General features: G+C 43.6%; 1 protein-coding gene across 2 annotated transcripts in view; it reads left to right on the forward strand.

Annotated features, from left to right (window-relative positions):
* The window catches only part of tada2a (transcriptional adaptor 2A), a 33,358-nt gene extending 24,584 nt beyond the window's left edge, over window positions 1-8,774 (forward strand). For both annotated transcript variants that reach the window (XM_061681572.1, XM_061681573.1), the window contains exons 2-15: window positions 1,574-1,680; window positions 1,756-1,815; window positions 2,316-2,407; window positions 2,499-2,656; window positions 3,198-3,286; window positions 3,511-3,583; window positions 3,659-3,722; window positions 4,762-4,805; window positions 6,512-6,622; window positions 7,656-7,727; window positions 7,803-7,935; window positions 8,048-8,091; window positions 8,208-8,287; window positions 8,586-8,774. In XM_061681572.1, coding sequence (XP_061537556.1) covers window positions 1,574-1,680; window positions 1,756-1,815; window positions 2,316-2,407; window positions 2,499-2,656; window positions 3,198-3,286; window positions 3,511-3,583; window positions 3,659-3,722; window positions 4,762-4,805; window positions 6,512-6,622; window positions 7,656-7,727; window positions 7,803-7,935; window positions 8,048-8,091; window positions 8,208-8,287; window positions 8,586-8,771 — 1,313 coding nt within the window. In that variant the 3' untranslated portion in view covers window positions 8,772-8,774. The remainder of the gene's footprint in view (window positions 1-1,573; window positions 1,681-1,755; window positions 1,816-2,315; window positions 2,408-2,498; window positions 2,657-3,197; window positions 3,287-3,510; window positions 3,584-3,658; window positions 3,723-4,761; window positions 4,806-6,511; window positions 6,623-7,655; window positions 7,728-7,802; window positions 7,936-8,047; window positions 8,092-8,207; window positions 8,288-8,585) is intronic.
* The last annotated feature ends 2,669 nt before the right edge of the window (window positions 8,775-11,443 follow it).

An 11,443-nucleotide genomic window follows, 5' to 3' on the forward strand; every position in this document is an offset into this window, starting at 1 on the left:
TCCCTTAAACACTTTTTTTTTTAATTGAGTGGTTGGAAATATGTAGTAGGTTTTATGTTGTGGAGTTATGGTCTGCCAGCCACGTAGCATTAGCACAGTTGGCTAGTTCAGTAGTTTTTATGCTGTATTGTCTATTGCTTGTAAAGCCACTTTGCAGAACATAAATCTGCATTCGATTTTAAAAATGGACACACAGGGTACGGCATTCATAGAAGATGAGTTCAAATAATAGTAGTTAAAATATTGAAAATGCGTGTAAAACAATTTTAGTTTTAACAACACTCGTTGTTATATATAAATTAGATTCTTTACGTTAATGTTATTTAAATGTATGATTAAAATCTGAACTTGTATTTTGTTTTATCCGGGCACTCCGGTTTCCTCCCGCATCCCGAAAACGTGTGTTACGTTCATTGAAGACTCGAAATTGCCCGTAGGTGCGAATGGTTGTTTGTTTCTATGCGCCCTGCGATTGGCTGGCGACCGGTTCAGGGTGGACCCCGCCTCCTGCCCAAAGTTACCTCGGATATTTACTCAATACAATGAATGGACTAATTATACAATAATGATTAAAAAAAAACAAAAAAAAACCCCGCTAAAAGTACATGCGAAAAGGTTCCTTTTTACTCAGAATAACACGATTAATACATTAATTAATTTGATAAGTGAGTCAGAAATATTAGGGGAATACGGCTAAAATATAGCAACAAATGAAATAATAATAATCCATGCTACTTGTTGCTGTATTAGAATTTCATGTAATTCTAATTTATCAACCAATTATTTCCAAATAAAAAATATTTTATTATTGTATGAAATGATTGCATCAACAAATTATTAGATAATGAATCAAAATACATTTTAGAGGAGAATATGGCTAAATTAATGCAAGCAATAAAATAATTAAACAAATATTTGTGCTATTTTTGCATGATATTATTAACAATTCATGTAATTATAATTCATCAACTAATAAAATGAACTATAATAATTTGAATATATTAAAATAAAAATATAAAATAAAAACAATCTTACATCATATTGTTCAAAATCCATCCATCCATTTTGTGAGCCGCTTGTCCTCACGCGGGTCGCGGGCTGCCGGAGCCTATCCCAGCTATTTTCGGCCAGGAGGCGGGGTACACCCTGAACCGCTTGCCAGCCAATCGCAGGGCACATACAAACAAACAACCATTTGCACTCACATTCACACCTACGGGCAATTTAGAGTTGTCACTTAACCTCGCACGCATGTTTTTGGGATGTGGGAGGAAACCGGAGTGCCCGGAGAAAACCCACGCAGGCACGGGGAGAACATGCAAGCTCCACACAGGGATTGAACCCCGGTCCTCAGAACTGTGAGGCAGACGCTCTAACCAGTCGCGCACCGTGCCGCCCTTGTTCAAAATCATTTAACAAATTATTCATTGAGAGAAATAAACCTCAAAATGAATCACGTTATTTGAGCAAACCAACTTTAGGGGAAAATGCGACATCAATGTAACAAATATTGCATCATCGCTGACCTCCACTGAACGTTGGATGCCAATTATGTCGTACTTGTTCTTCTCAGACGACCCCTTCGATAAGCCGCCGTGCAGAGGCTGCTCGTCGTACCTCACCGAGCCGTACATCAAGTGTGCCGAATGCGGACCTTCACCTTTCCGCCTCTGCCTCCAGGTGACGACATGTCCACGTCGAGTTGAACAGGCTTCCCCGGATGCCCAATAACCTCGTTTCTTCTATTTTTTTCAGTGTTTCACCAGAGGGTTCGAGTACAAAAAACATCAAAGCGATCACAACTATGAAATTATGGTAAGTTATGAGGGGGCCATCGGGGACCCCGTTCAGGTTGACCTTTTTCATTGTGTTTATTTATGTAACCTGTATTTTTCCGGTTAGAACATGACGAACGGTTGCGTATTTACCGTATCGCTCTGGTCAGCCATATTGACGTCATACATTGACCACAATAATGAAATGCTCTCACACACGTTCCTGGAATTATCTTCGCTCACACTACTGAAATATGCGTTTCAGTAGTCGTAAAGAGAGCAGTTTGGAGGAGCATTTTAGTCGTGTGTGTGTGTGTGTGAGCTAATAAAATTGCAGTGGTGTGTTGGAGTGTTTCAGTACTTTCTGTCAAGAGTCTGACAGTAGTGTGTGAGAGTTTTTCAGTAGCAATAGAGCTTGCAGTCGTGTGTCTTTCAGTCGTGTAAATGAGTGAAAGAGATGTCAGCAGTGGCCCGTCCTTGCACGAAACACCAGAACGAATCCCCAAAGTCCGTTTCAGTCCAGTTCCTTCTCGTCTCCAGACCTCCGACTTCCCCGTTCTGGAGCCCGGCTGGACGGCGCAGGAGGAGATGGCTCTGCTGGAGGCCGTGATGGATTGTGGCTTTGGGAATTGGTCAGTCAAGTATCGATGATGATTATTGATTATTGCTCCCTTTTTGTTTTTGCGTTCCTTTGCTTGCTGTTGATGTTTTTGAACTCTGTAGGCAGGACGTGGCCTATCAGATGCGCAGCAAAAGCAAGGAGGAGTGCGAGAGTCACTACATGAAGAACTTCATCAACAATCCTCTCTTCTCGTCCACGCTGCTCGGCCTACGCAAGACCAAAGACGCTCGCTTTGCCGACAGCGCCATTCCTTTCAAATGTCAGTTACAGTACACTAATGCTTTCTGTGTCAATCTGTAGACCTTTCATAATGTTTGGAAACAAAAGGCGCCGGCATACCTGGCACTAACTGATTAACTTGGGGTTAATCAGGTTTTCAAATTTTCCATAACTTCTTTATTTCGGAATAGGGCAAGGAATAACAACTAGATTATGATTCGCTAGTCATTCGTTATCGGCCGTGCAAATAGCGAATGTGGATTTAGACGGCGAGTTTGAGCCCAAACTGTCACCAACTGATATTTTGTCCTTCCACCGCAAGGAAACCAATGTGAATTGATTTATGGCGGCTGCATGTTTTGACGTGTGCCGTCGCCATCTAGCGGTACGATTCGGACGTACAGGCACTCATCTCAACGCACCTCTATGCATGTCAGAAAGAAAAAAACACGCGTAGTACACGAAATGTATCTATTTGGGTTTTGAGTTTTACATTTTAAATTACAATCTCCAAATGTTCCTTTATATTTCAAATTTTCGTGTGCGTCGCCGGTGCATAACAATAATCTTCATCCCAGCAGCGAGCGAGGACCCGCCTCGGCCCACCTTTGACTCGGTGCTTTCCAGGGACATGGCGGGCTACATGCCGGCCAGAGCCGACTTCATAGAGGTGAGACATTTCGGATGAGCAAGTCAGAGGTTTGTTTTGATGGCGACCCGCCTCTGACTGAAGTCCAATTGATGGGGTGACTCCCACTAGGCAATGACTCATCCCAACGTTTACCTTTCACTCTGACGTTGTTGTCAGATACGTGGGACGATGACTAATCAACTGCATGCTCCGCTCTTATTAATAATTCAAATAATAATCATCATCTCTGTTTGGCCGCACAGGAGTTTGACAACTATGCCGAATGGGATCTGAAAGACATCGACTTTGTGGACGATGACTCAGACGTTCTGCGCGGTGGGTAGCGCGTGACGACGGTCGAGGCTCGCCAACACATCATATTGTGATATGATATTTTGGATGGCGTTTCAGCGCTCAAGCTGGCCGTGGTGGATATTTACCATTCGCGTCTGAAGGAGAGACAACGCAGAAAAAAGTAGGTTTGCAGCACTCTGTGATGAAGCCATCTCGTCACTAGGTGGCGTCCTCGGCACAGTCCACGAATCAATACAAATTGACTCATCAAGGGAAGGCTGATTTTATGTTTAAGTTTTGGCTCCTCTCAATGTAAAAAAAAAAAAAAAAATCATAGTGACCATTCTATTAGACCATTCATTGAACATTCAATAAAAGCGGAATAAGATTCAGGAACTTGCATCCAGGCCTTAGGGATTCATCAATAGGTTAGAAATATGTAAATGTCTTTCCTTGGCTTTATGATCCACATTTTTGTCATCTGCGGTTTTCCGCAATAATCACATTTTTATTGTTTACACAACTGGTGATTACATTTTGGGGTTTTTCCTTACCAAACCCCCCAAAAAAACGCTTCTGCCAATTATGCAGAATAATCGCTCTCTTGCGCAATTGAAATCAACACAACTCGAAATCATCCGCAGAGTCAAAAAAGAATTCCGCGGCACGCCCAGCCATGTGCCGCCACGTTGTCCATGTCAGATAATTAATTGGATTGCTCCTCGAGCCAGTTATCCAGGTTAACTGGCACCTTGTACAACAGAAATCACCCCAATGACTAGAAATAGTCCAAAAAGAATGCACGCCTCGCAGGGCCTCATGTGCATGTACAAGTCTGCGTCATGTGATTCGTAAGAATATCGTTGTTTTCGCCAGTTATTGAAATGAGCCACAGAGTTTAAAAAAAGTAGTCCACGGCGCACAATGTCTGTGTCGTATAATCAATGCTCCTGGTTCCAGTTTCGTGCTCAATAGAAATATATTGAATAACTACAATTAATCTGCATAGTAAAAAGAAGTCTGCGGCTACCTGCGCTTGCATCAAATAAACAACGCTACCATTTGTCTGCCACTCATTCATGATAACCGCCACCTTAGAAGACACACAAGAAATCAGCGAAATAATATTAGTCACGTCGCGCACGTTGCTGCTGTGTTCTGTTGAAATGATCACGTGCTAAAAAGTGAGCTATGTTTTTCTTTTTGGGTTTGTTTTCCAGGATAATTCGCGATCATGGACTCATCAACATGCGCAAATTCCAAAGTGAGTTAACCGCTGACACACACACAGACACACGGGGTTGCTATGGCAACAAGCTAACAGCCGAGCGCCCGCGTGACGCCGCGTGTGCGTCCACACGTGTTGCTGTGCTTGGTCTGTGTTAGGAGGTTGAAGTTGTGCGCTTATGATTTATTCATGCCCCCCCCCCCCCCCCCCCCCCCCCCCCCCCCCCCGCGGCATCGCTCCTTATCTCTCGCAGCCCCCTGGAGACAAAAGACAAGTCACGCTAGCCGTCGAGCTGCCGAACGGTCGTCATGGAGACTGTCAGAGATTGTGTGTGCGTGCATGTGTTTCTACTTGAGCCCGAGAAGCACACACACACACACACACACACACACACTCTTCTGTCTAACGCCCCCTCAGCAGCTTTCGTCTCCGGAGTGTTCTTCAGCTCAAGCTCAGAGGTGGCCAATGCGCAACAAACTGAGATCACAATTTGCTCAAGGTTAGCGCACGAATGAGACCAAGAGGAATGTTTTTTTATTATTTTTTTTTAAAAGAGAAAAAAATAAAAACACCATTAGTGTGACGTATAACCTGTACAAGTAAATTAAAAAAAATCTCTTTTGGATGTGTTTGCACAAGTGTGCACACCCTCTTATGACGGAGGTGTTCAGAATGAACCAATCACGTTCCAACTCATGTAAATGGGGGTCAGCGCACACCTGCCTCCCCTTTAAAATGCCTTTAACCAAAAGTTCAGATGTTCTCGCAGGCTTTCCCTGACATTTCTGTCCTCCCGTCTTACAGCACAAGCCATTTTCTCTTTGTCCTCAACAAAAAGACATCACATCAAATTAGCTTGACTAGGGCGCACTAATAGGACAACTGACTTACTAGTAATGACTTTCCACTACATACTACTTACTGTATGGCATATTTGCATACTAGTAGAACAACTGGCTTAATAGTTGGAGGACTACATGACCAGTGAGGCAAAACTGTGTACTAGTTGACATTTGCGTGCTACCACTGCTACTACGACTAGTGAAGCTTTAGATGTTAACTGGTAGAATTTGATAATGTCATGTCTGTCAAATAACGGTATCAAGTCAGGTTGATGCTTTCAAATTAGAGTTTCCAACCTGGGTTGGGGTTTCACATTTGGATTTCAAAAAAGAGTTAGGGTTTCAAAGTAAGCTTGGGTTAGGGTTTCAAGACTGAGTTGGGGTTCGAAACGGGTTTGAAATTAGGGTAGCAAAGATTTCAATCCTAGGTTTGGGTTTCAACCCACAGTTCGGCTTTTAAATGAGGGTTAGGTTTCCAAAGTCGGGTTTCAAGCTTGAGCAAGTTCAGGATTCAAATGAAGGTTTCCAGCCAAGGGTGGCATTCCAGACTTGGGATAGGGTTTCAAAACTCCTTTTTCAAGCGAGGGTCGGGTTTGAAATTGCGATTCCTCTAGGGTCAGGGTTTCAAAGGAGGGTTTCAAACCTTCAAAGTAGGGCTTCAAGTAAGGGTTACTTTCTTTTTTCCCCCCTAAATAATATGAATTTTTCTAAAACGATGTTTCTGTCCAAGTCAGTGACTGAATCCATTGTGAGATGATATTTACTTGAACGTTTCAATGCTGCTTTGTTTGTGGCCGATTTTTGTTTCCTTCGCTTCTGACGAGGTGTTAAGCTCGCGCGAGAGCGCCGGCATTTGTGTTCCTACTTCTCACTGCGCTCTCTCGCATTGGTCTCTCGCAGTCCAGGAGCATTGCTACCCGAAGGAGGTCCAGGATCTCTACGAACTCATGAGACGATTCGCCAGAGTCACCGGACCTGTTGAGCACGACAAATTCATCGAAAGTCATGCGCGTCAGTATCGCACTCAAAACATCACTGGGATATGTTTTTCCGTACCAAAACCCTTTTTTTTTTCAATTATCGGTAGGGCCCAGATAACCGATTAATTGTCCGAATAATTTAAAAATATATATAAATAAAATAACTTCTTTTGGGGTCCCTTCATGCTTTCAGCAGTAAAGATATGAATTCCAGGAGGAACAGTGGATTGTTTTTACAATACTTTGTCCTTTAGTATATTTAACTACAACAACAGAGAGAAAAATCTGCCAGTTTTTTTAAGCTGATTTTTGTTTGAATGCCTTTGTTTTACGTTGTAATGTGTTATATCACCAAAAAAATGTAATCCAATTTTTGTCGATTTAAAAAAAAAAAAAAAAAAAAAAAAAAAAACGTCAATGTCGGCCGATGAAATCAATTGATCGGTGTGGCGCAAATTATAATTCTACAGTTTTTTTTTTTTTATAGTGAATGAGAATTTAATTTTTAAAAAGGCCTTCTTTCACATTCCAAATTCAAACTCTTGCACACTTTTCACAATCAAATGTAAGAAATACACCTTTATCTCCCCCTCACGTCTCACATTCAACATTTCTTGAAGTCATTTAATTGTACAGCATTCCAGTTGAGCGTCACTTGGCCAGCCGTCACGTGCAATTTCCACAGGAATTGCTTTCTCTAGTTTACAATAATATCCAGTACGCGATCCAGTTTGCATCCATTATCTGAATGCGGGAAGCCGCAACAGCTTTGGGCACGGCAGTTTCTCGCTGTGGCAAATAAATGCTGCCTCTACTTGCCTGCTCCAAATTTGGAAAGTTGAGACATTTCTTTTTTTTGATTTGATTTGATTTTTTCTCTCCCACTCGCGGACCGCTCCCTGGTATTCACGTTGGTTACACCACGCCTGAAACCTCACCAATTTATGCCAGCACGCTGCCTGCCACCAGGCATTTCTACCTACACTTTACCTTTTAAAAAAACAAATCCCAAAAGTTAAATGTATTGCTTGTGGTTTGTATATTTATTGTATGTGTCTTTGTAGTGGAATTTGAGCTGCGACGGGAGGTCCGCAGGCTGCAGGAGTACCGCGAGGCCGGGATCAAGTCTTTCTGCGGTGAGTCCCGGCCCGAACGCGTCGCGCCCCGCGTAGCGACGTAGCGCCTAGCGGCGGTGTGTCTGTGCGGCTCAGGCGCCAAAGTGTACGACCGTGTGAAGCGTCTGCGCGAGGACGAGCGTCGCAAGAGGACCGTGCTGTGCGACGTGCTGCAGTACATCCACGACGGGCGAGCCTGCCAGCAGTGGCTCAGCAAGCAGGCCGCCATGTAAGACGCGCACACGCTGCGGCCGTCTACCTGCGTGCGTGCGTGCGTGCGTGCGTGCGTGTGTGCGTGTGAGAGATTATTAATAGCGTGACTTTAAATCTCCCGACTGCAGAGACGCTGGCATCACACCGGCCGTCGCGACTATCACGACATCAGGTGCCCGATTATTTCTGGTTGTTCGTTTCTGCCACGAGAGAACGGTCGCGTGGATTGTGAAACATCAACGTACCGCGCGACCGACCGAGAGTGTTGTGTTGCGTGTGTTTCCATAGCAACGGGCAGGAGGAGCGCCCCTCCCCTCAACCTGACCGGACTGCCCGGTACGGAGAAGCTCAACGAGCGAGAGAGAGAGGTACGCCGGCCTGTATGGTAGTAGGGTTTCGAATTGGGATTTCAAGGCAGGTTTACGGTTTCAAATTCGGGGTTCAAACCTGCGTTGGGGTTTCAAATTATTGTTTCAAGACAGGATTAGGGTTTCAAATTGAAATCATAGTTTCTAATTATGGTTTCAGGCCTGGGTTAAGGTTTCAAATTAGGGTTTAAAGCCCGAGTTAGGGTTTCAAGTTGAACAAGCTTGAACAGGTATCATCAGATGTCGTGTATGTTCCTTATTATTGTTGTTGTTGTTGTTGTTGTTGTTGTTTGTCCAGTTGTGTCAGGTAGTGCGTCTGGTGCCGGGCGCGTATTTGGAGTACAAGCAGGCCCTGCTGGACGAGTGTCGTCGTCAGGGCGGCCTGCGATTGGCTCAGGCGCGAGCGCTCATCAAGATCGACGTCAACAAGACGCGCAAGATCTACGACTTCCTCATCAAGGAGGGAATCATCACCAAGGCCTAGCGGCATCGAGACGCCCGCGCGGTTTGTGGTCTTACTTGGCCGTGCGTGTTCTACGCCGCTTCGGGAAATTACGATGCGTCCCCAGCGTCCTTTCAACGGGCCCGCTTCAACTCGGACTCGCTTTCTGGGCGTACGGCGTCCGTAAACACGAGCGCTGCACGGGAATGGGAAGTTTCTGGAACGTGGGCAGTAATTGTCATTGGCAAGTTGAGCTGGAGAATTTTGGACCTGTTTCTAATTGTAAACGCTCCATGGGAACGAACAGGAATTTCGCTGGATTAAACCAGGAATTTACAAAATTGAAGGTTGGCGCTTAATAGGGGTGGATACTTTCTGGTGAATTTCCATGGGAAGTTAAGGTAGCAAATTTTTGAAATAGTCCAGATTACAAACGTTCAATGGAAATTTCTCGAAGTTATCAACCGGGAATTTCAAAGTTCAAAGTTGGCTCACACTAACTTTCTGGTAAATTTCCAGAAAGTTTCTGATCAAATTTCACGAGGAATTTTAGCTTGGGGAATTTTGAAAATATTCCAAATTTGAAACTTTTCATGGAATAAAATCATCCATAAAGTTTCTGGACATTTTAGCGGGGGAATTTAGGGGGAAAAAAACATCTAAATTTGAAAATGTATATGCTAATTAATTGGGAATTGTTGGTAATTTCGTGGAATGATCTCACACCCCCTCTTAAATAGAATGTTTGTTTTGGTCGTAATGTCATAAGCAGACATACATGCCAAACAGAGAGAGCCGTCCCTGCGAGAACATCGTAGTACCTTAATTGCTCAATTTTATTTACATTTTTTTCTACTCCAAACTACTTTTGACTCTCAACACAAAGCAAAAAATCAAGCAAGCGATGTATCAATGCCTCAGTTGTCGTTTGTCAGTGTTCCTAGTTGTGTCCTCCAGATGGCGCTAGTTCCCCCCCATTCAAGGCGTGAAGCAAAATTTGGCATCGTTTACCATTTGCTGCCAAGTAGCAAATATCTTGCATCGTATTTCGTGCATTTCCATCTGTCGATTTTGATCAATTTTCTGTTTTTTTTTTTAGTGACATCTCCCACAAGTCCACTTCAACACGCCTTTCGCGCTCTTTCGGGCCGCCCTTGTTGCCGTGGCAACCATGCACGCGCAGTCTCACACACGTCGTCGTGGCATCCCTCCCAGTCTGTGCGCGTTTCTAGTCAGTGACCGTATTTTTCTATCGCCGTGGCAACCATCTTGTCAGCGCGCGCGCTTCGCGGCCAACCTCCTCTCGGCACACCGCACGACTGTTATTTAACAACAGCGGTACCTCGGCTTAACCTCCGTTTGTTGTACAACTTTACATTTTATCATTGAATATTAACTATGTATTTTTTAACGTGTATGAATTCATTCTCCGCCTTGGCCTATTCGTGAGCTAGAATCCAACCGTTTAATGCTCCTGAAATGTTGACATTCATCCATTGTTTTTCAGCGGGTAGTCACGGACGACAGTCTCGCCCAGCCCCGCCGTGTGTGTGAAATTCAGGCTTGTAAACGACTGTCATGACAAAGAGATCCCTACAGACGGCGACGTTGCATCGCTCTGCGCTTGAGAGCCGCACGTTTGGAGAAGAAGATAAAGATGTAGGCAGTGAATCTCAGCTTGTCGTGTTGATTAAGAGGGAGAAAAATGACCAACACGATGGAAGTCGGACAAGTTTCGGCACCTGACACCCCAGCAGTACGTATATGTATGGTCGAAACAGAGCACGTGTCGCGGTAGGTAGCAGAAAGTGAGAAAAGGTGACGCAGTTCATGGAGGGAATGACAAACGGCGTGTAAAAGAGGGGGGGGTGGGTAAAAAAAAAAAAAAAAAAAAACTGGCAAGAAAGAAGAGTCCAAATGCTCTAAAACGGCTGGCAACGCTTTGCTTTGAAATCAGTGGGCAGTGAATGAATTATAATCAAACAAAATAATAAAATGCATGCGAAATTAAAAGTAGCTTGATTGGTTACTTTTTGCGTGATGACTAACTGGCGTGATTTGTGCTTGGTGGAGATGAAAAGCGGTTTGGAGTGACGTTGAACGATGGGATTATTGCACATTGCAATGCTTGTAGATTCTTTTTGGGTTATATTTATAAAAAGCAGGATGTCTTCGTACACTATATCAGATGGGATTAGGTGCGTCAAGGTCAATTAATGTCATCCGACATGGCTGCGGGTGCCGGTCGTCATGGCGACAGGCGCCGTCATCTCTCAAAAGGCTGACGTGTCATGTCACTTGCAGCTCGATGCTGGGGGGGCTCCGCATGGCTCCGTGCTCCATCCTCCTTATTTTATTCCTGCGTAGTTTTACTTTCATTTGATTGGACAGCGGTTAACTCATTTTTACACTGATATAACTTTTGCTCATTCATATTTTTATTTTTACTTTTCAAATCAAAGTTGAGATGAATGAATCCTTTTTGTATTATTTCACGAACAAACTGCAAAGCAAAACCTATTTAAATTTTGAAAACTGAAATAGATTCTTTCAAATAGAAAATTGTTTCATTTTTCAAAAAATGGTTTCATTTCATTTGAAAGCAAAAATTTTTACTTTCTACTCTTTGTCCAAATTTGAATTTGAATTTAGGTGATGACAATAAATGTAAAGGGGAAGTCAAAATGTAATGTTTTTTATCGAACGTTTTGGTT

Source organism: Phycodurus eques, chromosome 7 (assembly GCF_024500275.1).
Source record: "Phycodurus eques isolate BA_2022a chromosome 7, UOR_Pequ_1.1, whole genome shotgun sequence".
NCBI lineage: Eukaryota > Metazoa > Chordata > Actinopteri > Syngnathiformes > Syngnathidae > Phycodurus > Phycodurus eques.